Genomic DNA, 27,031 nt, shown 5'->3' on the forward strand with positions numbered 1-27,031 from the left:
ACTAAGAGGAAAGAAAGAAATCAAAACCTTTAGGGGATGTGATATGTCCTTGGTGGTGACATTGACCTTGGAGGAAGCATCCATAGCAAAGCAGTTTATTCTCTCTTCAGGGACCAGTGCTCTTACACTCCCTTCAGAGGAAAAAAAATAAAGGCTAGATTAACTTTGTCAGAAAAGGAAGGAAAGCAATATTTCTTAAGCACGATCTTTTAAAAATGTTTGCAGACACTCTGAAACAAGCATTGGTAGTCTCCATTAAAAAAAAATCATTGAAGAAATGAGGATCAAAAAGGGACTCTCTCATTGTGGACTGGTGTGCTAACATGATGGGTCAAGACCGGAGTTCTCACTCAGGAGCAGCAGCCTTCTTGTTTCCTCCAGACACTTATGGCTGCCAGTGCCCTGGGGTCCAGAGCAGTGGTTCTCAAAACCGTGTCCGTGAGAACCGCCTGGAGCGCTTCTTAAAACAGATCACTGAAGCTCTTTTCCATTTTGGCTTCAACTGGCCTGAGTCAGGCTGAGGATTTGCAATGATAAAGAGGTGAAGTTTCCCAGTGAAGCCCAAGCAGTTAGTATGGGGACCACACTTTGAGAGTCATGTTCTAGAGCAGTGGTTCTCAACCTTCTGGCCCTTTAAATACAGTTCCTCCTGTTGTGACCCAACCATAAAATTATTTTCGTTGCTACTTCATAGCTGTAATGTTGCTACTGTTATGAATCATAATGTAAATATCTGATATGCAGGATGGTCTTAGGCGACCCCTGTGAAAGGGTCGTTCGACTGCCAAAGGGGTCGTGACCCACAAGTTGAGAACCGCTGCTCTCGAGAAAAAGGAAGACACTTAAAATCATAAAGAGATCATTGGTGTGATGTTTGTAAACATACACACACACACACATTCTTTGTGCGTAGTTCATACTTTCTGCAGTAAAATATGTATTCCAGCAAACCAATATGAGTCTTCTATTCCTCCATCTTCAGGGTAATTTTCAACAGGTGAAGTGCTAAAATATGAAGTTTCTAAATAGTGTGTTTGCATGTTTTGGGGGGGGGGGTAGCAGAGTTGGGATATGGGAGGTAGGGAGATATCTCAAAATCTCATGTGTCAAAAATTTTAAGAATGTTTATATCCTTTTATTCAGTAATTCTACTTAGAAGTCTATCACAAGGAAATATTCAGAGATGCCTGGAAAGATTTGTGCTCAAAGACATTGGTTGCAGCATTATTTTCATAGGCCAAAATTCTAAAAACTAAATATTTTTAAATATGAGATTGATTAAACATATTATGATATAGCAATATGAAGAAATAAGATACAGCTGATAAAATCATTCCTCTAAGAATATTGGAAAGAGGTAGTTTTATAATTTTATGAAGTAAATAAGTAGTCTACAAAACACAATTATAAGCATTTATTTTTAAGGTAGTAGGTCCCTCTGAATAATTAGGAAATTGTCCTATTTTTCAGTTTTTAGAATATTTTAACATTTTCTAAATTTCCTTCAAAGAACATGCAAATAAATTTGAGGATCTTTACGCAACCTATATAGTAGTGAATTTGAAATTTTCAGAGGTAGAAATGCTATAATAGAGAGATATATCATAGTAGTTAATATTTCTGAAATGCTAACTACAGGCCAAGGGTAATATTATCTTGTTATGATTCTCACATTACAATAATCTATAGAATATAATGTTATTCTGCAATACTATATCCAGTGTGTAAATACATATGCATGTAATACACACTTGTTCTTAGTCTATCCAAGTAGTACTGAAGGTGTAGAAGCTTTCCGAGAACACTTCACTCGGGATTATCTATTGATCAGGTTGTAATTTCAAGGGGCAGAAAGAAATATCAGTTTTTTGCTATGTCTTTGATGACTCTTTTCACAACACTCCCGTTGGGATAAACCTCTTATCAAAGGGCTTTGGCCATGCTACTTCTATCTACACTCCTCCCTTGTCACCTTCAGTAGCCCTCTTGCCCCTAAACTAAACAGCTTCTTCATTTTCACTCTCTTGCTTTTGCTCTGGCCTTCTGAGTTCTCTTCACCCTTAGCCCTCTTTGCTCCCTGCCCACTCCGTGCTGGGTGATTGGCATGGATCTCTTCTTTGTGACCATTAGCCAGCTTCCTCTTTCAATCACGGTGCCTTTGACAAGACTTAGACTAGCTAGCTTCATCAGCATATCAGCATTCTCACCATATTAAAGGCTTCCTGAAATTCTAACCTCTTCATGAATCAGGGCACCTGACATATAGTAGGCTTTTTAAATTATTACTCCTAAAGAACATTAATATCCTCCACACTGGGAATATAACAGTGATTTCTACCCTATGAAACTCCAACATACGCCCATCACACATAAAAGCATACCATCAAACCTATATACGCTACTCTCATTCTTTAGATTTTTTCTAGAATCTTTGACTAAACTTACAGTAATTGAAGAATTGACTTTAAAATTCCTCTTTTAAAAGTAACTATTTAAAAACACCCCTTAAAGAGGATGATAGTTTTACAACATATCTCCAAATTATTTGACACTCTTCCCATTGAAAGAGAGAATCTGTGTTCCTGCCCATTGAATCTCGGTTCTGTGATTGCGTATCAAATAGGTGATAGTGATGCCATGTTACTTTCTGAGCTAGGCCTTAAGAAACTGGCAGCATCCAATTCCTATCTCTTGGGATACTCATTGTTGAAACTCACTCGCCATGTTTGGAGGAAGCCCAAGCAGCTCATGGAGAGAGGTCCAGCTGAAGAGGAACTGAGGCCCCTAGCTGGCCTGGCTGATGGCTAGCATTGGCTCTCCAGTCATGTGAATGAGCCATCGTGGAAGTAGCTTCTGAGGTCCCTGTTGAGTTCATGTGTGAAGCAGAACTGAACCTTCCATGCCCAGATATGTCCAAATTGCATATTAGTGAGCTAAAAACTTGTTTGTGGCTTTTAAGACTCAAGTTTTGAGGTGGATTGTTCCTCAGCAGTACACAACTAGAACAGTGGCTATGCATGGTTCATGAAGATGAGGTCTTCTGGACGTAGTGTAGTGAATCTGCATTCACAGGGATTCAATAGGTGGCTAAACTGCCCTATATCAGAAATAGGAAATTAGAGGGCTCTGAGCCAGCAAGCTAAGGAACAGAGGAAGCAGAGGATGAAGAGAGGGAGAGGGACTGTGGCTGATGCACAAATGAACTCAACAACCAGTGAAAATGTTCTAGTCTCAGAGATGGCACAGGACTATTTGAGAACAGGTATATAAGCAGTTCAGGTTTAAAGTGTTTGCTAATGTAGCTAGCTGCCATACGATGGAGCACCTGCAAATCTCTATCCCATGTACCGTAAGCCTTCAGCAAAATCCTGCCACACACGGAATGCTCAGGATTGAATGGGTGTTCTGCAGCGAAGTCTTCTGGGGTAATGCAATGCAGAGTAAAACTGTGCACGCTTGAGGCAAGATGGAGACTGGAATATGAGAATTCACTGGAAACAAGAGCTGGAAGCCAGAGTTGACTTAGAAAAATATAAGGCCTGAGACTGCCCTCAATTTGCTTTTTTGCCTGATCACCCCCAACCCTGGACATATGTAAGGAATCCTGGTTGTCCCTCTTTGTGAAATGTGGATTCAAGTCTTCTGGGGGCTTCAATCTTAAGGTTTATTATAGTGACTTCAGTTAACGGTGGTTGACTTAAGGGATGTGCTACAACATTGATCTTGTGCAGCAGGTCTCTAAAATGAGTGCCTCTTCTATTCAGGTTTTGAAGGGGATAACTGCAATTCCTTTCCTGGGCCTCAGTGCAGGCCCTCAGGGACATCACGTTTAGGTGTGGAGCCAGTGGAGCATCACATACCTTGTTAGGTGCTCCTCACAGTGCTCCTTAATGATGCCAGCAGCTAGATTCCTTGAGTTGGCCGGGTGAAATACTATGGGTTCAGGGAAAGGTCCATCCTAGACTTCTGAACTCTAGAACTGCAAGATAATAAATTTGCTTCTTCTTAAGCTGCTAAGTTTGTCATTACAGCAACAGTAGAAAATGAATACAACCTGGATGTGAAACATCAGAGTGTTTTAGTTAAATGAAGGATTTCAGTTAGAAGACAGAAATAAAAATGTCCAAAGTTTATTTTTGAGTTAAAATAAAGACAGACAATGCATGTTTTCTTTGCAGTTACTTTTACTGGAAAAAAAACAACAACAAAACATTTTTCAAGAGTCAAAATAAAAGACCATTATGCAAGATTGCACAATCACCTACCAATGCTGGCAATTAAGGTCAGTAGGCTAGTCTCACAGAGTCCTTGTCTAAGTAGTTTTCTCCATTTGCAATACACCGAGAATGTAATTCTCAGAGATATTGGGCTGGATTCACAGTCCCACTGGCCAAGTTCAGTGCACTCTCTGAGTTGCATCAGACCTAAGGTAGGAACACATCCACCAAGATTTCTATCTTGAAAGCAGTCCATATTCTTTCCATTTACCACTGGCTTTTTTCATAGCCAGGGATATAATTCAGCTTTATCCAATGTCTTTCTTCATTCATCACACAATTTACTCTTCTCTTTTTAGGACATAACTTCCTCAGTCTTCACATTCTTTTCAACCACCACTGTCTTTACTGTACAATAATATTCTTTAAATGTAAATATAGAAACCTTCATCTTCAAAAGGGGCGGGGGAGGGCTGCCCATTAGAAAATAGATATGGGTATGATAGGTAATTTCAAAGAACTCTGCCATTAACACTAGCTTGTAAAAAGCAATTATGAAACTTAAAAAAGAAATCAAATTATATGTATTGTGTGTGTTTTATTCTGCACCATTGTGAATTAAAGAATTAAATGGGAATACATTTAATAATATGCTCTAGTTGCAACATGGAACAAGAATATTAACAGCTTACAAACACTGCTGTGAAGTTCAGTTTTCTTCTGCGACATGGGGCATATAAACAAGTCTAATTTTCAGAATCCTCCCCTGGGCTTGTAATCACATGTGCCACGGATAAACACACTTTCCCCCAGAGTCTACAATTCTGATTAGATTCAAGTTCAAAGTACAATTTAGCAAATGCTACATGTTTTATTAATGATTTTATGCACCTGTAAGGTCTACTGAGGACCCAGAAGTTAGTTAAGAATGTAGAAACAGTCTCTTGAAAATATATATCATATCTATATGTATATCTCCTTAGAAATTCTGTAAAAGGCTGACATATTTTATGAATTTGATTTTTCTAAAACAAACCTACACATAATTTATCATTTTCCCCCTCAACAGTACTGATAAAATACAGGGCACCTTTTTCTTTCAAGTATTTGGGTAAAATAGCATACCCTGAGAATTTGGGGTGCAAACCTACACCTTGTAAACTGTAGAATGAAACTCCTCAAGCACCACATAGGAAAATATATACCATGATAGTTTTTAAACACAGAGAATATCATTGAATATGTTTTCTCTTGCACACACACATATATATGTACCAGTATATATATATATGTATCATGAGTATAGTCAATCTACTTAGTAATCAATACTGTCTTGCAGTCCAAAGTATTTCAGGTAGCATGAACATTCAATTTGCAGCAAACACATGGAGTGTGAAAATAATTTAAGCACATTAAATCTCCTCAAAAGGCAAAAATAAAGTTAAATCTGAAATTAAAGAACAATTTATATTACTAGGCATTTCCTAGTGATCTAAGGATGAATTTGAAATGTGTGTAACAGTTGAGAATTATTATAGCGATATCAAGATCTAATTAGTTTTAACTTATTTACTCAATGATACAGAAAGAGCCATATACACAAAGACATATATAGACATACAGACAGCCTATAAGCTAAGTCACTGACTGCATATCTGGGCTTTATTTAACCCTAGGGCAATTTCAGTGAGTGGTTTTAAGAAAAAACATTCTGGTGAATTTAATTTTCATACTGGTTATAAATATGTTCAGTTTTCCAAAAACAAATCAAATAGAGTATATTTCAACCTGACAATTTAACCATAAGAAAAAAAAAAGAGGAAATGGGTCAGCATTTCTACCCACAATGCACTGTGGTTCCTCTGGAAAACGGAGTCATATTTGTAACCCTGAGAGAAAATGGCAAAAGCCAAACTTTGCAAATTTAATTTGATGTGAGTGCAAGGTACTATCTAGGAAATGCCACATGCTTCACAAATAGTTTTGTGTATTGAAACATAAGAGGGTAGTTCAGGAGCTAAAGGGACGGAGTTAAGATGATAGTTTTATGGGTTGGAAGGTTTATAGACTTTTATTCTACTTAACTTTGGTTGAAAAGGAAGGGCACCACCACTTCATTCAAACATCAATGCAACCTCAAGAAATGATAAAACAATGACGATGAGGATTTAGATTTATCTCAGGTCTTCTAAAATGTTCTTCACTATCATTTGAGGTAGTAAATGGCCTAGCAGCTTTGTATGGCTTAAGGAAATAGAGAACCACAAAATTATCAATAAACAATGTCATATTCATAGAATATTATTTTAAAGTTACATTCTTAACCACTTAGACATTTACTATACCCTTGTCAGCTCTTCAGCGGACTTGGCCTCTCTGATAGAACCAACAAGTGAGAAGTTCTCCTTTCTTTCCTGGTGTCTGTCCTAGTTTACCTCAATGTGAGAATTTAAGGCTCAGGTCTGCTGGTGATCAATCATGGTAAGTAGCAGATGGGGCCCCAGAACCTTGGTAGATAGAACTTTACCACATATTCTAGGAAAGGGGAGTCTCTCATTTTGGAGAGCAGGCAAGCAGTTGACTCCTCAGCATGACCACTGGCGTTTCCTCCAAGTCACACAGTTTTAAACCAATCTTATCAATTCTAGTACTACCCACCCAAAGTGACCTCATACCAAGTCAATCTCCACTGAAAATGAGCAAGGGCTGATGCTGTAACTAGGTCCCAACGGTGAAAAATTCAGTAAGTTCTGGGGCGGATCTGCTGGTGCACCTGGGTAAGAAGACCTCTATGACAAAGGAATGATACTTTCCCCAATACAGCACAAGGGCATCTTTTCCATATTCAGAGGCTGCTTCATATTTCCTGTTTCATGTCTCATAGAGGCTATCACTGCATTTCATAGCTCCTCAACCCAATGATTGATTGAATTGCGAGCAGAGCCAATTATTTCTCCCTCAAACCTTTCCTTTTATCCAACATATTTTCTAGAAAAAAAATATCCCTGTAAGGAAGGCCTTGAAAGTGAAACTGGGTTATTTTTTAAGAGTCTGAGATAGGAAGCATAACTACAAAATAATGAGATTACATAAATCATACAAAAATCAGTCTCATCACTTTTTACCCACACCTTCAGTCATGAATAGCATAAAATTCTGTTGCTTCAAGAATAATTTTTAAGCAGAAACCAAATATTGATGACTATTAAAATCAAAATAAGGCTTTTTAAAAATTACCAGAATGCTTTATCTTTGAACAACAGTAAAGAAGAGGGGATTCCTTAAATTAGAAAGCCTGGGAAAACCTTCCAGGTACTCTTTTAATCAGTAAAAAATATTCTAATGTAACATTTGTCAAATATATATTTGACACACTTATTAATTCTGACAAGTTAAATATTTGATCTATCAACTCTTCAAGACTCACTGTGAACACGCATTAAAATGGCCTTCAGAACTGGGTTACAACTGAGGCAGTACTGAATGTCGATGAAAGATTCTGTGATTTGGACTCTTGTCATCTCTCACAACCACAACGAACAAGTGATGTAACCCTAGGTCACTGCTCTTGGTATGGCTGGAGAGATCCAGAGCCACTGGACAGGAGCTTACATTCTGCTCTATCACCCCAAACCAGTCACTCTTCGGACTCCAAACAATCCGTGAGAGCCAGGAGTATGCAACTATGGAGGGAATCATTGAAGAAGACAAAAAAATGCTATACGCTCATAACGAAGTTTGGGTTACTAAAGGGAAATAGATATTTTATACCTTCCTGAGACTAAGAACTTAATTTGAAATCACTGGCTCTTCAGTATTTTAAGCCATTCTATTTTAAGACAACAAATAGTGTCATGACATTGTACAAATTGGAAAATTAAAACAAAGCACAAAGTTAAAACCACTATTTTTCACAATCACATCTGAAATCATGCTAAACCCACTAAAAGAGCGTGTAGATTAAAACCAAGAGAATGACTAGGCTTGGCTGGTACATGATTCTAAGTGAGGACCCATCATATTTAAAATCCAAGCATGTGCTGCAATTCTACCAGCTAGTCCTCATGTATTCCAAGAACCTTTAAGGCGATTTGGATTCCAAGTTATTGATTTACTGGTTTGGTTTACAATAGAACAAATCCCACTCTGCTGTATGGTTTGATTGAACTATGAAAATACTTAAGGGCTATTCTGTCTAGCCAAATGGAGGAAAAGATAAATAAAAAGCTTATGTCCTGTATTAAGTATAAAAAGAAATGATTTTTACAGGGTGATAATGCAACCATTCAATCAGCCTAGTAAAACTAAAATAGCACAAACTTTCTTAACAGCGTTGTTCAGGAAAATATAGAAACTTACACACTTGGTTTATAAGAAGCAAAAGCTAAGAATAACACATGTAGAGGAAGTTTTTCAGATGAATTCTTACTGCTGTTACAATGCAACCTTCAGATTAAAGAAGAATAGTCCATCTTTCTGTCTTGCTCCTATAAACAAGCATAGATAAGAAGAGATGGTTATTCTAGAAGTAAAATTCATTTTTAAAGAAGCAAGAAAATGTCAAAATGCATTTTATATAACTATTTTTCTGATTTCAATATTAATTATGATGAAGTTCATATTTCAAAATGTATTTGGCAAATATGTTTCTGAACTTACTAGACAGTATACTGACTTCAGGAAAGTGCCCAAAGGTAAACTTCTCTTTGAAAATTAAATCCAATGAATTATACAAAAATAATTTTAGAATGAAATGTTCAGTTTCATTGAAATCATCCATAACAGAGATAAAACAGTGTAATAGATATGTTCCTAAAATATTATGCAGAAATTGAATTTACTATGAGTTAGTAATCTAGTTAAAAGAGTAAACTCTATACTGAGAATTTTTGTGAATGAATGATTACTACCTAAATTATGTGGAATTTCATCTAGCACATTTTGTTTAGAATAAGATATACTGGTTAGAGCCTAAACCTTAGAATGGAGTTAAATGCATCTATAATAATAAAAGTGTAATATGCTAATTAGACAGGATGTCCTTCCAGACAACCTTCCAGATGAAGCCAGTGCTGCTAGGGATGCCTGGGTCCTGGGTGCCAGAGGGAAGCGGGTGCCAGTAGCGGGGGGAAGGAAGGCCTACTCTTGCATGAATTTCATGCATCAGGCCCCTAGTTATAAGATAAGTAACTGACATGTTCAAAAGCTTACTAAAAATTAGCTCTTTGTGCTGATCTTTCTCTATAGTATGTCTACTAGAACTTTGCTTAAAGAACTTTTTTTTTTTTTAACATTTGAGAGTTGATATTTGAACATAATATTGGTATTATAAAGACAGAAATAGAGTGGCCTACAGGTAATATTTGGGAGGGATTAAGAAGACTATCATGTGAAAAGTAACCTTCAAGAAGTATCAAATAACAGTTAGCTAATCAATTATATGCAATCACAGAAGCAAGCAAAGGACATTTTAATCCTGTCATCCAGAAACTGACCTGTTAAATATATGCTTAAAAAAAAAGAAGTCTATAAGAATGATTATGATTTCATATGTATAATAGTTCATGTTCTTTTAATTTTATTCATTTGTATTTTATATTAAGGAATGACCTTCAAGATGAAGGGGACCTTTGTGAGTTTGGAGACTTTTCATTTGCTAAATTTAAGTTTTGCTACCTGTTGACATATAAAGTAGCAACAGGAAAAGGAAATATAATTACAACCGGAAGAGAAGAAAATAGAAGACCACAAAGAATCATTTCTATGCAAATCAAAGTGGGCAGGGGTGGGGACTTCAGAATGTTGAGAAATGAAGGGACAATCTGTTTATACAATTTACTGAGGCATTTTTAGGGATCCATCACCGGACACTGACTTTTCACCCACCCAAGAAGAATTTTATTAGAAATCTTGAAAGTAATAAAGTTACTCCAATTCTTTTTAAGGATAAAATAATAAAATCACCAGTTTAACTGATGATTATGAGGCCTGTGAAGAATTCAGCGAAGATGAGAGAAGTGACTATGCTGTGTCACCAAGACAGTTTGGCCTGGGCGACGCCCATGACTGTAGGACCAGAGCACATGACAGAGTTCAGAGGGGATGCTGGGTCAGAGTTTCCCTTGCTTCACACAGGCTTGTGCCCAGACAGAGAGGAAAATCACCACCATGCAGCTGACAGTCTCAGCCCAGAGTTGTATAACATGCTGGAAAGCTTGGGAGATACTAGAATACCTTGACCCACAGCCAACTGACCTGTCCCAAGAGATCAGCCAGCTCTGACTGCAGAGCTATGGACATGGCCTCCAGTTTGTAGAAATCAAAAACAATCCTGGATCAGGCTCCTGATGCTGCCCTGGGAGTTACAAGGATGAGGCCTGATTTTTCTGCTCTGGTGAGGGCCCCTGAGAGATGAGGGGCTTCGGAAGTATTATGAGGTTATAGTCTCCAAAACAGACGGAACTCTTACTACGTACCATGAACTATCTGATATGTCCTTTGTAACAGTCTTATAAAGTTAATCATCACAACATTCCTGCGAGGTATCCCCATTACAGAGTTGAGAAAACTGAAGCTCAGAGAGAGCAAGTCACTGTCCAGAGTAGTAAAGTACTAGAATTTGGGCCAGGGCTGCCAGACTTCAAGGTGCACATACTTGGGCTTTAGTCAAGCCATACAGCTCCCCTCCAACTAAAATGCATGAACCTGTTGGCCTCCAGGGGACATCCCACACCGCCCCTCCCGCCACCGCCCCCTACACACACAGAATTGCCCCACCACGGAGAGCCACCGCCCTTAGAAATGCTGACACTGGCTCAGATTCCTCTTTGGGGCATACAATGTCCTAATAACTAAGGACTGCTGATGTTTTAAATCAAAAGAATAATACACATGAAGGTTTGATATATGCTAAACAATAACAGATTCAAGGTCAATTTCTGACCTTATTCCTTTCTCTCTTTCCCAGATGGTGAAAGAGGGACAATTCACAATGAAGAACTGAGACCTGGAGGGCAGAGAGTAAGAGAGGGCAGACAAGGACCACCTGTAAGAGAACAGCCAGGGGGCCTGAGGGCCTGGGCTGCAAATGGTATGTTCGTTTGGGACAAGTCATTTCTTCACTTGTCATTTAGAGATGAGAATAGTGCCTACTTGTTTTAAGAATCAGAAAGTATGGTGTTAAATCTTTGCATATATGAAATGGTGAATACACATTAGCTGTTTTTTCATTTTTATTGATTTTATAGAGGATAGAGAAGAAAATAATAAAGGCAATAAAATTGTTGAGAGAGGCACAAAATTAAAAGCAAGAGGAAAGCTGCAATCCTTTGGAGAGAAAGGGAGGGGAGGGAAGTGCAGAAAAGACATTAAGACGATAATAAAATAAAACAATAGCCATATATAATAATTGGGAGAGGAAGTCACAACCAAGTCAGAGAAAAATAGAAGTAAACAAATTGATCCAGGAATGTAATTATGAAGTGAAGTGAAAATGTAATGTTGACCTTGCAGCCACCTGGCCTCCTGCACAAAGCTGCAAAAATCCTGCTGGTGAGGGAGCTGGCAGCTCCATCACCGGACACTTTAAGTTGTCCAGGCTGTGGCTAAAACAAACTAGAAACAAAAATGTAAGAAAGAAAGAAGCAAGGTGAGACATTAAACTAAATCAGCTTCAAGTGAATGGGAAAGGAAAAACCACAATAGGAATAAAAGATCCCCACTCCTGGGGGAAAAAAATAGCAAGGAACAAAAAGTAAATTCTCAAACACACAGCAAGGGCAGAAAGGAGGGAATGCACTAGTGGGATGGATGCCCGGGACGGGACCACCAAAGAAGAGTGGCCTTGGAGAGAAAAAGAGAAGGGGACTCGAGGGCAATAAGAAAGAAGCAAAGTGAATAAGAAGACTCTGGTATGGGGTCATTTGGGGTTTGGGTCACAACTCTGCCCCAAAGGGACACTGATGGGAGAAGGGCCACTTAACCTCTCTGAGGCGCCATTTCCTCCTGCAATGTTTAACACAAGGAACAGGGTTTGATGATCTAAGGATCTCTCTAGGACCCCCTCAGAACACTCTACAAAAACAGCTCCCCTGAATCCAGCCACCTTCCCCTTTCCACTTCAGTTGCTGACCTGTGGGGCTCTATCCAGAGGGTAAAAATAACTCTGAGGAAGAAAGGAGAAAAGAAAGATCAACATGTAGTAGCCACGTAGGGCACATCAGAAATGAAGAAAGTCTGTCTGACAGCTGTCAGAGGGGGGGTGGGGGAATGGATGAAAGAAGGTGAGGGGATTAGCCAAAGAACATATGTACATAGCCCATGGGCACAGACAACAGTGTGGTGATGGCCAGAGGGAAGGGGGGCCAAGGCTGGGTTAAGGGGGGCAAAAGGGGAGAAATGGGGACATCTGTAATAGTGTCAACAACAAAAATAAAGGAAAAAATGAAGAAGAAAATGGATAAAATCTTACAGAAAAAAAGACATTGAAATATAACAAAATAATTGCAATACCCATGGCATAGCAGGCTTAGTGCCAATTAAAGTTTTCTTTTGTTATATTACATATTTATTTTATCTTTATGCCATTATAAGTGGTATTTAGTATCAAGTCTCAATAAAACTTTTAAAACAAAAACGTGGCATCCAAGTGGGTGGGCAGGAGAAAGCATGCCAGTAAATATGTCAGAGAAGGAACAATGTAGCTATGTGCTTCTAAAGAGAGAAAACTAAAAACAAAAATAATCTCATTGGAAAAGGCACCTAAGATCCTGTGGAGCCGGGACATTCAAAACAAAAATCTATAAACAAGGGTCTATAACAGGAAAAGTCCTAACAAAAAATGAGAAAGTAGTGAAGTTTTGCAACCGCTGTGCCTAGCATGCTGGTAGGTTACAAATGGGTTTCTGTTGTGACTATCTGGCCCAGGGGTGGACAAACTTTTTCACTCGAGGGCCACAATGGGTTCTTAAACTGGACCGGAGGGCCGGAACAAAAGCATAGATGGAGTGTTTGTGTGAACTAATATAAATTCAAAGTAAACATCATTACATAAAAGGGTACGGTCTTTTTTTTTTTATTTAGTTTTATTCATTTCAAACGGGCCAGATCCGGCCCACGGGCCGTAGTTTGCCCACGGCTGATCTGGCCACTGGGCTACCGGATATACACAGCCCCCTGCATTTCTCACAGTTGGCAATGCCACTACTAAATCATAATAAAATAAAAACATGACTAATTATCTTCTTAGAAGTGGGGGAGAACCACCTATAAAAGCAAAACTAAAGAAAAATTCATACAAAAATAATTAGAAAGAACTAGCAGCAGCTTGTTATGCTCAAATATATATAGGGGAGAAAGCAGCACTCCCTGCTACAAGGCACTGCTAAAAATAGATGATGAAATCCTTATTATTTGAGCTGGCAGGAGTCTTAAAGGTTAAGACAGGACTGGAAACTGGTTTTGCAGTTCTGTGTGCCTGGTGTGTGCCGCCTGCTGGAGTGTAGGCTCCTGCTGATGGGACCGTACCAGGTCCCATGGGGCTTAGGGTCACCTCGTAGTACACGGTAGCTGGTGGAGTGTAAACATGCAATTCATGTTTGTTAAATGAATGGGGGTTTTAGCACATTTCATTCAAACGTTCATTTCACAAATGTCCAGAGAGGCAGAGAGGAGGGCCCAGGCGTCCTGGCTGCCAGTTCGGATCTCATTGCGCTCCTCTGCATCCGTCCTTTGCTCCATGCCTCCTGTCAAGGAGCAAACACGCAGAGCACCCGGGAGCACAGTGTGGCCAGGAGCTATGTGCGCTCCACAGGCCCCGGCTCTCTCACTCTCTGGGGTCTTGAGCAAAACCATTTCTTTCTTTTTTTGTTTTTGTTTTAGCATATTACACTTTTATTATTATAGATACCTAAGTACATCAGTGTATATTTCCTATAAACAAGGACATTTGCTTGTATGATCGCAGAACAGTTATCAAAATCAGGATATCTAACATTGATACAATACCATAATCTAATTCAAAATTCTATATTCGAATGTTGCCGATTATCCCAATAATGTGCCCTATAGCCTTTTTGTTTCCTGGTTCAGGATCCAGTTCAGAATAAAACCATTTCTTTCTAAGCCCCAGTTTTCTGCTCTGTGAAATGTTGTGATTGGATCAAATCATTTAAGTGACTTCATTGAAAGGGCCACATAGAGCCCGACCCTACCTCCAGGAAAATCTCTGGTTTTCAAAGGAAATCTAGATCTGACACCTGCTTCTAAGACTTCTCACAAAGACCATCCGTATGAGCATCAGGTGATGAATGAGTGTGCACAATGTAACTTTTTGATATAGCTGAACAGTGTTTAAAATTTTTTTCATACAAGGAAAAGAGCTACACCCTTCTTTATGTGTCTGATTTTTCTTTGGGCAAAGAATGCTCAGGAAGGTGAGTTTTGAAGGATTTTTGTTAGTTATCTGAGTTTGTTTGTAAATATATTTTTATTGATTTTAGAGAGGAAGAGAGAGAGAGAAACATCAATGATGAGAGTGAATCTTTGACAGGCTGCCTCCTGCATGCCCCTAACTGGGGATTGAGCCCACAATCCGGGCATGTGCCCTGACCTGGAATCGAACCATGACCTTCTGGTTCATAGGTCAACACTCAACCACTGAGCCACGCCAGCCAGGCAGTTATCTGAGTCTTAACAACTAGATTTTTGCTTGTACACAAAAAGCGAATCAGTTCCTCACCAATCGTCTTAGATGGTGAAGCCAGCTTTTGATTTCTGTCTATCTTTAGGGCGATGTACTGACATAAAGGTTGTGTTTCAAAAAGAAATAAACTTTCAAAATAATCACTGTTCAAATATTAAATACTAAAAACTCTGGTTTATCTTTGTGTCTGGTGGAAGCAACTCCAAGCCTACCCTCTCCAGACTCAGCAGACCGGAGAAAGGCCAAAGGCAGCTGCCAAGGGGACTGCAGGCGAGTGTGTGCCTGGTCCCTCCCCTGCCCCTGTCCTCCCTTCCCCTTGTCTCTGCGCCTCCTCAGCTCACACAAAGGCCTTGCAGGATTAGCTGCTCCAAAATAGCCGTAGGTAAACGCACCACCTGTCCAGAAGATTAAAACACTTTTATCTAGCGGCTACTCTTTTCCTTCTGCAAAACTAATTCTCTAATTCTGACTCTCCTCCACATGCATACTGAATTTCCCTTTATTTTCTACATCAGACAAAAGATGCACTATTTATCTTTCATCTCCTCCTCCCTCTTTATTTGTGATCATCACACAGTGCCTGTGGCAAACTCTTAAAGAGAAATAGTTTGAATCATCTATTTCTAGATTGTGAGTAAAATGAGGCTTGCGTTTTCACCTGAATTCTTCGAGAGAGACCCAAGGATTTTTGAACAGTGGCTTTATGTTGTCTTGTAGTTCAATAAATGTAATAACCCCTTAATTTGAAAAGGGTTTTTAATTTGCAATATGCTGTTATATCACCGGATATTCAGATACATTTATTCCATTTTATTATGTTTTTCCAGCACCATTTATCCCCTTTGCCCTCTTCCTCCTCCACCATCCCCCGCAATACATTTTGAGGAGTAGATATTATTGGCACATGAGTATCATGAGTGCGAGTGTTTGCAGCCCAAGAACACACATCTGGTGGGAGGAAGCTGTGACTCTGATCTAATGGTCCTACTTCCTAAGTTAAGGCTCTTTCGTTGCCCAGTGAAACAATGTTCCTCTGTTCTTTCTCAGTTCAGAAGAGAGACACGGCTTACTTCTCTTCTATGCACGCATGGAAGGGGTTTCTCCCCTCTCCGTCTCCTTTCTTGGTTCGGTATCATCTTACCAAGGAGTGAAAGTCCAAGAAACATTGACAATGCCAACCCTTCCTAGTTTGAAGAGAACAGGGGAATGAGGGGCGATGTGTCCCCACAGTGCTGACATCTCTGTGCTCAGATCTGAAGTTTGCCACTACCTTTCTTATGTGTGTGACCTGAAGTGTCCTGATTCAGGCTCACTTTTCCTATCAAGTTTCTTGGACTGTGTTTACAGCAAGGATTCCTGTCTATGAATTTGGATTAACGGAGGTGTTAGGAATCTATCTGATTTCCTTTCGAGGGGGGCAAGTGGAAGTTGCTTCTTTTCTGAAGGGAGTGAATGCCGATATGAAAATCAGCGCCTTATAGGGACTGGCAGCTGAGAGTAGTGGATTCCGTCTGAGCGACTGGATCAAACATAGCAGCCCCTCCAGGGAGCCACAGCTAGGTAATCCCCACCCCCACCCCACCCCACCCCCGTCACAGAGGTCAAGTGTGCATATGTGTGTGTGCGTGTGTGCGTGTGTGTGTAACCTAAAGACCTTAGATTCATCTAAGAAAAAACATTCTGATTGTCTGAAAACAGAAAAACAAGAGCTTAAAAAATATAGTCTCTTTGTAAAAGAAACCTCAAGAAGATGTAGAGGAAGGAGGGAAGCTTTTCTGCAGATTTCAGAAAGCCCCCTAACAAGAAAACGAGGAGCAAGCCCATTAACAGTGCTCCCAATGGTCTCTCAGGATGTTCTGCCTTCTGCCGCTGGGGTTGCCAGGAATAGAGGCTCACTCCATGAAATCTGGACGGGGCTTTTGTTTCTCTCCCCTGTCAACCTTCACCAAAGGCTGACCTGACAGGTCCAAGGTTCACTTTTCTCCGACTCACAGGTGAGAAAAACATACAGGCAATTTGAAAGGGGAAAGGCCTCAGGGACTGAGGAGTGTGGAGAAGAGGAGGCATGGCAGAAAAAAATGTAGCTCCTTAATAATTTGGGTGGGGTTTTGTTCTATTTTCCCAAAATGCCCATTTCTAGACAGCCTCCTCTGCTGTCAATCTGCCATTTCGAACACCGAGAAACAGGATTGCTCTTGACCCCTGAAAACTGATTATCAAAGTCCACTCACTCACCAGCAGCGGCTCCGTCCTGCTTCCTGGTGACTGCCCATCATCTGTGCTCCACCACAAAGCTCATGGTGGTGCCGTCGAAGGAGGGGGGCGCGATGATCCTCGGCCCCAGGGGCTGGGAAGTGATGCTGATGACAGGTTTGCCGTGCAGCTGGGCGAAGCCCTTGGCCCCCACCAGCTGGGATGTGGCTGCTGGGGCCGAGGAAGAAGCGGAGGTGGGAGACTGACCAGAGGCCATGAAATATGGGGCCTCGGTGAACTTGGCAGCTGGCTCTTTGCTGGGGCTCTCTGCAGCCATCTGGGAGAGCTCACTCCCCCCTGGAGTATGAGCAACTGGTGTGGGCTGCAAGGCGCTGGTAGGCAACACTGTGGGCAGAAACCCAGGGTAGATCATGTAGGTGGGTCCATAGGCCCCAGGACTCAGGGCCAAGGGAGGCACAGGGAGAGACATGGGAGCCACTGCTTGCTGCTGGGAGGTCATGGGCACATCCACATACTGCCCTGTCTCGGGGTCAAACAGTCTCCGGGTCATGGGCTGTACCGGTGTGTCCACCAGGTAGTACTGGCCAGTCGTCACATCCAGGAGCATCTTTCGCTGGGTCTGCTGAGGCTGTGGCTGCTGGAAGGCATCTGTGGGCACCGGAGCTGGGCCTGCAGGTGCCGGGGCAGGCATGCCAGGTGGGGAGAAGCAAAGGACCTGGGGCTGGGCCCCCTGCAGGGGGAAGGGCAGTGGCTGCTGGTGGTAGATAGCAGTGGGGGGATGCCCGGGGCTCTGAGGCCCTGAGGGGGCAGCGATGGACTGCCGTGGGTTGTCAGGTTTGGTAGGCCATGCTGGCCGGCTGGTTCCACTGACCTGGGAACCTTTGGGGCAACTGGGGACCTGACTGCGAGCACTCAGGGGGGGCAAGCTGCAGAGAGTGGCTGCAGAGGAGGCTGGGGGCACCTCCCTCCTCGCCCCAGGCCCAGCTGCAGAGCTTCCTTTAAGGGGGATGGTCAGGTAATTTTCACAGTCACTATTGCTCTTTACCAAGGTGCTGCCATGTTTCCTGTTGAGCGCCTCATCAAGCGGTGCCCGGGTGGCCGGAGAGATCTTGAGGGACCGAAGTCCCTGAGACTTGCTGCCCTTTGTTGCGGAAGGACTCTCTGGAGAAAGCCCTTGGGGGAACTTGCCAGCGACACCCCCAGTTTTCTGGATGCTGCTGGCACTCACCGTGAACACGTTCCTGTTGCTGGGGAGTGGGGGGAGGGGCTGCAGGGGCTGGGTTCTCTCCCCATCTTTGTGGGCTGGGGGAATATAGAGGGATCGGGGCCGCTCCCTGGCCAGGTTCTCGAAGGCAGCCGCGCGGGCAGACACGCTCTCGGAGCTCGGGTTGGAGTTTCTCCGCTGCAGGCGCTCCAAGGGGGCCGCTCGCAGGACCACTCCGTCCTTGTGGCCCGTGCCCTGCTCTCCCACCTCACCCAGCCGTTTGGCCGGCTTGTCGGGGTCCCCCTCCGCCCCGCCGGCCCCTCCCCTCTCCTCGCTAGCGATGAGCGACAGGACGTGGCTGTCGGTCATCGTGGGCAACGGGTCGCTTTTGCGCTTCCACTCGTGCCTGTCGAAGCTGTAGAGCTCCTCCATGGACCGCACCGCGGCCGTCAGCTTCTCCAGGGCGTTCCGCGATGGCTTGGGGCCTTTCCCCTCCTCCTTGGCCTCCTCGTCCTTGGCCTTCTCTGGGGTCTTCTGAGCAGAGGCCTTGGAGATGATCTTGAGCACAGGCAGGTAGGAGCCCTGCTCGGGCTTATTGGGGGCGATGGTGGCCACGGGCAGCCTCCCAGATGCCCGGTGAACCAAGACCGTCCCTTCTGGCGAGGAGGGGTTCAGGCCGCCACTGCCCCCTCTACCCAGGCTCTCCCCCAGCTCCCGGTCCGTGCCGTCCTCCCTCTGGTTCACCACGGCCTGGCACGTGATCACCAAGGGGGACAGGGACCTGGATCCGCCAGCGGCAGCAGCCAGCAGCCTGGGCTTGGGCCCGCTCAGCCCCTGCTCGGGGGTCACGCTGCCCTTGTCGCTGCTGTCTCCGGACCCCTTGATGAGCTTCCTGACGTCCCTCACCTGGTGGAGGGGGCCCTGGGCCTTGGACTTGTCCCTGACGTCCCTCACCTGGAACTGGGGCACCTTTTCCAGGCTGTCCCCCCGGAAGAGTTTCTGTGGGCCCCGGGCGTTGTCCTCGGCTGCCTTGAGGAGGCCGGAGGAGCTGCCGCCGGCCAGCTGGGGCGTGAGCAGCTTGGCGATGCTGAAGTCCGAGCCTGGCTGCTGCACGCTGCCCAACCGGATCTTGATTTCCGGGGCCTTGGGCCCGACCACGGCAGTGGAGGTGGCCTGGGCCGCAGGGTACTTGGTGGCCTGTTTCCCGGGCTGCTTCTCCTTGGGTGTCTGCTGGATGTTGGGGACAAAGAGACGGGACATGATGGTGGACTTGCTGGCCGAGACCTCCCCGAGATCAGCCCTCCAGTCGCCCCCTTTGGGGAGCTTCAGCTTCCCTACGGGGGCTTTGTCCTCCCGCTTCTCGGCCTCTCGCTCCTTCCAGGACCTGAACGCACTGTTCTGGCTGCGGAGGAAGATGCCCTTGACCGTCTCGGAGGCGCTCTGTTTGATCTCGCACACCTCCTCTGCGCTGCGGACGGAGCCTGCATGGCTCTCCCGAGGGGCGCTGGCTTTGAAGATGGGGGACTTGGACCCCGCCACGGGCCCCTCTCCACCCGCATCCGACACGCTGAGCACCGTGTACTCCGAGCTGGCCTCCGAGTGGCGGGAGCTCTGCCTCTGCAGGGCCCTGTCCCGCGGCCGCTCGCCGCCGGGGGCGCCCTCTGGCTCCCTGGCCGCTCTGGAGAGGTGCCGGTGGGAGGTGTCCGTGACCTCGCCCCTCTCCATCTTGAACTCGTGCTCCCGCTGCATCTTCTTGGAGATGACATTCTTGAGCAGACTGGAAGCGAACTTGGACTTCTTCTGCGGGCCCTCGGCGCGGGGCGCAGGCCTGCTGCTCTCGGGGGCCTCCGAGCCGTCGTCCGTGTACACCGAGCCGGGGCCCTTACCGGGGCCTTGGGGGGCCCTGCAGGGCCCGGGGCCGGAGCTGGCTTTGCTGTCGCTGCGCAGATTCAGAGGTTCCAGCAGGGTGACCACGCGGGAGCCCGTCTGCAGCTGCTTCTGGAAACACAGAGGCGTCTCCACATGTTTGATCTCGCCCTCGACTTTGCTGACCACGAACTCCAGGGCCTTGGTCTGGGACTTCCTGGCGTGGATGCAGAGCTGGTCGGCAGCTGGCCTGGCCGCGCCGCCCTTGCGCAGCCCGGCGGCCACGGAGGCCGCGCTGCTCCGCAGCAGGCTCTGCTCCACCCGGGCTCCCACGCCCCCGCATTTGAGGTCCAGGAAGGTGGACCAACGCCCGAAGCCGACCTCCGAGAGCGTGGAGGACTCCCGGGAGCTGATGTTCAGAGCCTCGAAGTAGGGGTACGCCAGGCTCCGGAAGGCGCGGGAGGTCAGGTTACCCACCTCTTTGTCCGCATCGTCCAGCTCGCTCACGGCGCTGGAGGCCCCGCTGGCATAGTCCACCAGCTCCTTGGCCCGCACCGCCCCGCAGCGGGTTTGCAGGCGAGCAGGGACAGCGATGAATTTCTTTGCATGGTCCTGAGCCACGGCTGCAGCCCGGTCCTGCTTCGGGGGACTGGAGCGGTGTTCAGCAGCTGTGGGGCCGCGGAGGCTCATGTCGCCTTCATGCTTGGCAGCGTGAGGACTGTTTTGCTTTGCACGCACGTTGCTAGGCTCATTTATAGCCCGGGAAGTCGGCTTGATTGATAGGAGGATCTGGCTTGCTGCACTCCCACAGCTGCTGGCGGCGGCGGCTGCCCCTGCCACTGCCTCCGGGGGCTCCGGCAAGGGCTCGGGCCCGGGGGCAGTGCCAGGCCCCGTGGGTGGGGGCGTGGGGCCGCCGTCAGCAGGGCCGCTGCCCACTTCCGTGCTGCTGGTGTCCCGACCACTGCTGCCTGCGCCCGGGCGGGGAGGGTCACTGCTGAAGGGGCTGGGCGTGCGGGGGGCGCTGGTGCTGGGCGTGGTGCTGAGGTAGCAGCTGTTGTCCTCCTCTTCGGTTGGGGTGGTGATGTCCTCCGGGGTCTCGTCGCTGCCACCGAAGGAAGCGTAGTCCACGAATGAGTAGATCACGTTGTTGTCCTCGAAATCCCAGTGGGAGGCGAGCCCCACGTCGAAATCCATGTCCTGCTCCACCTCGCTCAGCTGGATCTCGTGGGTGGTGATGTAGTGAGCCTCCTCGGGTTTGGGGGGCCCCCTGCTTCCCTGGGACTTGGCAATAATGTCCCTGCACTCTGTCCCAGCTTCTGCCCCCGCTGCTCCTCGTCCTCCTGCACCTCCTCCTGCCTTTCCCTCCCCGGCTTCCCCCCTGGGCTGGCAGCGCCCTGCACTCTCACCGCTGTCGCTCTCAAAGCCTAAAGAGGAGGACGAGGTGGCCAGAGCCCCTGTTGACGTGCTGGCTTCATCCTTGAAAAGGCCCCCTTCTGCTTTGTCCACCGGGGAGGAGGTGGCAGAGGAGGAGGAGAAGTCGCTGCTGCCATCAGTGCCAGAGAGCTGGGATCTGGTGAGCTCCACAGAAGCAGGGTTCCTCTGGGAGGTCGGAGTCTTACCCTCTGGACTGCTGGGCTCGTCTAGGGCTCCCTCTTCGGGACTCTTAGAGGCCCTGGGGTCCCCAGCTGAGCACTCCGGACTCAGTTCCATGGCCGGGGGCCTCTCCCTCTGGGCTCCGGCAGCAGCGCACATCTCCACATATTTCCCTTCTTGCTGGGAGGAGGCTGGTGGCTCAGGCCACGGCTGCAGCTGCTGCTTCAGCTCCTGGCTATCTTGAGCTCCGCTCACCCCGTCCCCCACCTCCCTCGGTCTGGCCTGCGGATTCGGCTCAGGAACAGCGGCTTCCATTCTGAGCCCTCGCCCCGGTATCAGGGACAGGAAGAGACAGTGGTGAGCACCGGGGTTGTCCTGGGTCCCTCCCTGGCCCTGGAGGGGCCGCAGAGTTGCCCGGAGCAGGGTCCTGCGTGCCTGGACTGGCCCGAAGGCTGTAGACACCACCGCCGCTGTGGCCACCACCTCCCAGCTCTTCAGCCCCTGTGGCGGGGCCCAGGCAAGGCTGAGGGAGGTGGGAAGGCTCCTGGCTGGGGGGGCAGAGGAGGTCTGTGGCTGGGGGGCTGCTGCTCTGGCCGAGACTGTGGCCACCTTCCTGGAGCTGAGCTGTCCTGTCCAGTTGTTCGCTTGGCACCGTCGGCAGCCAGGAGACCGGGCGCCATCGGCCATGGAAGGAGCAGCATCTGTAGGCCGACCCTCGGGCTCCCAGAAAGGGAAGGAAAGTATGTGCTGTTTCTGGTGAAGCCTCGTCCTTTTCCTGGATGGGACGAGAGTGGGTCACGTCATTCCAGAAATATTTTTAGTGTCTATTCCCTAGTCACAGTGAAACACACTTGAGGGTACAGAGGAGGCTCTAAGATGGAAAGAGAAAGTTGAGGGGGAGGAGGCATGCGGGTTCTACGTGTCTATGATAATGGTGTCTGAGAAGTGTGACATTACTCCTCACTCACTGCCACTTTCAGTCTTGTCTGACTAATGGGTTTCCCCCATGTTCTTAAATAAAATCCAGACTCTGCATTGCATCTCAAATCCATTTAAGGACAATCCACAAGGATTTCGAAATCTCCCTTGGACATACGGTAATTTTCGTGTTTGCCTCAAAAGCTAAGCATTTTCTTCTCATTCATCTCAGATCAGATGAATTCTGATAAGAAAACTGTTCATAGGAATAAAACATTCTATCCCCCTTTTCCAAGAGTTACACTCCATGAAATCTAGTCTGTTTGTTTCAAACTGGGAAGAGTCCCTTCTAGAATCCTCACTGTGCTGACTTGAAGTGCAGAAGGGCAATTTTCAAAGAATGAAAACATAATGCTTTAAGTAAGCTTTAATTATAGTCACTAAAAAGGAGTGCATGAGGTCAAAATTGACAGTACTTCAACTCCCAACAATATCCACTCAACCTCAAAAAAAAAAAAAAGTTCCCTGAACTTCTAAAACCGTGACAAGACAATAAACCTCCAATTAACTATGGCCTGAGCTGCAGCCTCCTGCTTCGGTTTCGCTGGCTGATTGCCAGACTGCAGGGCACCAAGTCAAGAGGCTTGAAAGAACAACGGACACACTTACCCTTCGTGAGTACAGTGCTGCCTGGAGGGAGCTTCAGAGAGGAAATGTGACTCGCTGGCAGGCCCCCTGGACACGAAGCCAAAATCCCAGTTCCCTGGCTCCGAGGGATATCCATTTCAAACAACTCAGTGGTTGTGCCAGTGAATTTGCCCAGCAGCCCACGATGGGGGTTCTTTGCGGGCCATTTTCAGGAAAGATCCCTTGGGTGTTATCAGTGGAGAACCACGACTCTTAGTTTTGGTGAGGTCTGGCCCTCATCACCTGGCAGGCCCGTTCCACCACTATACATAGTCTATGTGTCACTTATGCCGATTGAATAAAGCACTATTTTAAACATCCCCATTTGTGGGGAACAAAAATAAGTCCATCAACCATTCCCTTCCAACATGAAAGCCACCCCCGCACAGAGAAATGTCCCTTCCTCTGTTGGGCGTGGGGGTGGGTATGGAGTGGGAGCCCCTAACAACTGAAGCATTTACCTTTCCACACGCAAGATGTGGACAGCGCAGCCCTGCCACCGTCCCCACGACAACTCGGATCTGCCCACTTCATTGCCATTAAAAACACTACCGAGGGGAAGACTGGATGTATCAAGTATCGCGATGTGGGTATGAAGCCAGAGTGCCAGGTGAAGGGAGTAAAAGAGAAAAAGCAAGAGAGAGAAACGGAGAGAGGGAGAGAGGGAGGGAATGAAAGGAAAGAGAGAGAGAGAGAGAGAGAGAGAGAGAGAGAGAGAGAGAGGAGAATTTGCCAAATTTGTGATCAGCTTTTTCATTACAGAGAACCACGTGTAGTGACACAAAATCTTGGATTCTCAATGATAATGAAAATTTAAAAATAATCACTGTAACTAAGACATATAGCACCTACTATATGCAAGATACTATTTGAAGCACTTTAAAATGTGCATATTAATTTATTTAATTCTCAAAACAACCTGACAAGTTGGGTATAATGACTGTGGTGATTTCATAGACAGGAAAGCTGAGGCACAGAGATGTATGGAGCAGGATTCAAACCCAGGCAGCCTTGCTCCAGGGGTTGAACCTTAGCCATTATGCTACAGGGCCTTGCTGACTTCCATGCTCAACTACTCTCTATGGTAGCCTGATGCTCAATTAGAAGGGAGCAGTGCACCCACTGGGCAACTTCATCTACATGACCATAAATAAATCACATAGCTATCTCTTGGTTGTGTTTTCTTTTATATATATATATATATATATACCATCAAACTATGTACACATTATGTGCTCAGGGATTAAGGAGCCTGACACTATAAATAAAATGAAATAAAATATAATTAGCTCCTTCAGGCAAACAGTATTTTTAATGTCCCATTTTAATTTTGCTTTGAGACCTTAAACAATAAACCCCGAGCACTACCTCAAAACACTGGGCCATTGCATACCACAGCTGATGGAAGGCAGTGTTTCTGTCCATCAAGGCAATTATAGTCTAAGGAGGAATTTTTCCAGCACTTTCCATATGGCCCTGTCTGTCATGACAACTCGAACAGATTTCAGTAGTTTCCCTCCTTGCATTTGGCAAAGTACAACATTGGAAGGTCAGATGCCCTGGAGACAGTGCATATTTGCTTAACGCCCAAGTTCTGGAAACCTGCTTCCAGAGTCTAACTTCTTCCAGAGCATAACCCTAGCCAAGCTCCTCCAGAAGACAAAGAGAGAAATTGTCCTAAAAGAGCTACTTACCTCCGAAATACCTGTGTGGCTCCTTTCCTCTTTTCTATCTCAATGAATGCCAGGGTAGGAAAAAAATTGTAGGGAAGTCTTTTTCAAATAAAGTCAATTTTCAAAAAGTAGGGTTTAATTCAAACCACAAATTCTATTTAAAAAATCAAAGAAGCACAGAATTTGGAGTAGGACAGACTCTATTAAACTATGTTCTTAAAGAGAGAGACTCCTAACTGGAAAAACAATCACCCATTGAAGGGTAAAGTAAAATATATATATATATATTCAAACTGCCTGCTCTCTGGAATTTTCAGAGTTTGGGACAGTAGCTGTTACTATGAATTACTCTCAATTCTCTTGAAATAGTTTGCAGTCATTTGGTAGCCAGGGGGCCTTTTATTCCTTAATACGACTATAGTCATTACTTTTTTTTTACAGATGAACTCAGTGATTGCCTACCTGATCTCAGCTCTTGAGCAAGTAACAGTGACTAATGTCACAAGCATTAACCCTGTTAAGCAGGCACACTTGGTAGGACAGGCAAGGTATATTTGGTAGATAACTTTATATGGGAATTCAAAGAGCAATGAAGGAAATGACTCAGTGTCATTATTTTTAATCTGTGCAGAGAAAGTTTTTTTGTGTTCTCCGAAAGTCTTGTGAGATGGAATTATAGTATGAAAACTTTAATATGATTAAAGAAATTAAGAATGAAGGCCAGTCCTGGTTGGTTTCTCAGTGGTTAGAGCATCAGACCATGCACTGAAGGGTTGAAGGTTTGATTCCCAGTCCATGGCATGCATCTGGGTGCTGGTTTGATCCCCAGTCCCTGTCAGGGTGGGTGCGGGAGGTAACCAATCCAAGTGTCTCTCTCACATCTCTCTCTCTCTCTCTCTCTCTCTCTCTCTCTCTCTCTCTCTCTCTCTCTCTCTCTCTCCGTTTCTCTGTCTCCCTCTCTCAGCATCTCTCTTCTCCTTCCCTTCAAATCTCTACAAGTAAATGGAAATATATCCTCAAGTGAGGATTAACAAGACAAAACAAACAAAAAATGAATGAAGACCAGCTATCCATCAACTGGTAAAAGGGTATGATTATATTTTAGGTCTCTGACAGTAGTACAATCTAATAGATAAATTCAAAAGGAAGAACAGCTTATCAGAGGTAGAGAAGTAGACTAGAAATGAAGAGATAGGTTTAAACTCTGACTCAAGCAAGGAGTCGGACAAAAAATTGTACCAAACACAGACATTCTCAGGATTCTCTGAGGTGCAATCGGAGATATTTGATTGCACCCCAGATGGCTTTAAATTTTGTGTAAGGCTTTCCATAAACCCCCCCACACCTATTTTCGCAAACTGATGTGAAGAAGGCTTTTCTGTTGGCCACTGCTTACTGCTCAGTGTAGCCAGCTACTTCTTAAGCAGACACACCTAAGAATTACTTCCAAAAGAAAGACACCGTGGAATTTGATTTTTACCAGGAGGTGCCAAAGAATGAGTGTTTCCTTATTGAGGTACATGTTTTAAATATTTTAGCTCATTTAACCCTCCCCAAGACACTTGAGAGAGCAATTGTTATTCCCATTTTATGGATAACAAATGGAGGTTAAGTGAAAACATGGACACTGCATGACTTTTCACAATTAACCGTTGCTGGAGCCCTGACTGTCCAGCTCTGAGTGACTGAAGCCCACACTCAGCTGATGATTGAGCACTCAATCCATGAGGTGGAGGTCACGGGCTCCTGCGCACTGCTGGCCAATTAGCTATTCCACACTCTCAAGCAGCTGCCTGAACAGGGGACCAGCTGGTCGCCATGGAATCCAAGGAAATGAAGTAACAGGATTAGTGTAAAACCACCCCCTGTGAATAGAAAACAGCATGCACCACGAAGATGAATAAGTAGCGTTATCTTCTTGTGCAAAGAAGAGCACGTTATTGTAGAATCGCTCCAT

The 27,031-nt window shown here is 45.3% G+C and overlaps 1 protein-coding gene across 1 annotated transcript; it reads right to left on the reverse strand.

Annotated features, from left to right (window-relative positions):
• Positions 1-4,230: 4,230 nt before the first annotated feature.
• Positions 4,231-27,031, reverse strand: CUNH4orf54 (chromosome unknown C4orf54 homolog). The gene is made up of 3 exons (XM_036322216.1): positions 26,964-27,031; positions 17,155-22,571; positions 4,231-8,704 (listed from the first exon to the last, which is right to left on the reverse strand). Exons 1-2 carry the CDS (start codon positions 27,029-27,031, stop codon positions 17,192-17,194), a joined length of 5,448 nt encoding a protein of 1,815 aa, XP_036178109.1. The 3' UTR covers positions 4,231-8,704; positions 17,155-17,191.

This window comes from Myotis myotis, unplaced genomic scaffold (assembly GCF_014108235.1).
Source record: "Myotis myotis isolate mMyoMyo1 unplaced genomic scaffold, mMyoMyo1.p scaffold_m19_p_1, whole genome shotgun sequence".
NCBI classification, from domain to species: Eukaryota; Metazoa; Chordata; class Mammalia; order Chiroptera; family Vespertilionidae; genus Myotis; species Myotis myotis.

Bases quoted from the DNA above. Each gene is read 5' to 3' on its own strand.
- CUNH4orf54 (XM_036322216.1), bottom strand. From the start codon at position 27,031: ATGGAGCGATTCTACAATAACGTGCTCTTCTTTGCACAAGAAGATAAC. The intron at 22,572-26,963 runs GTGCATGCTGTT...CGTCCCATCCAG, and splicing joins GCTACTTATTCATCTTCGTG to GAAAAGGACGAGGCTTCACC.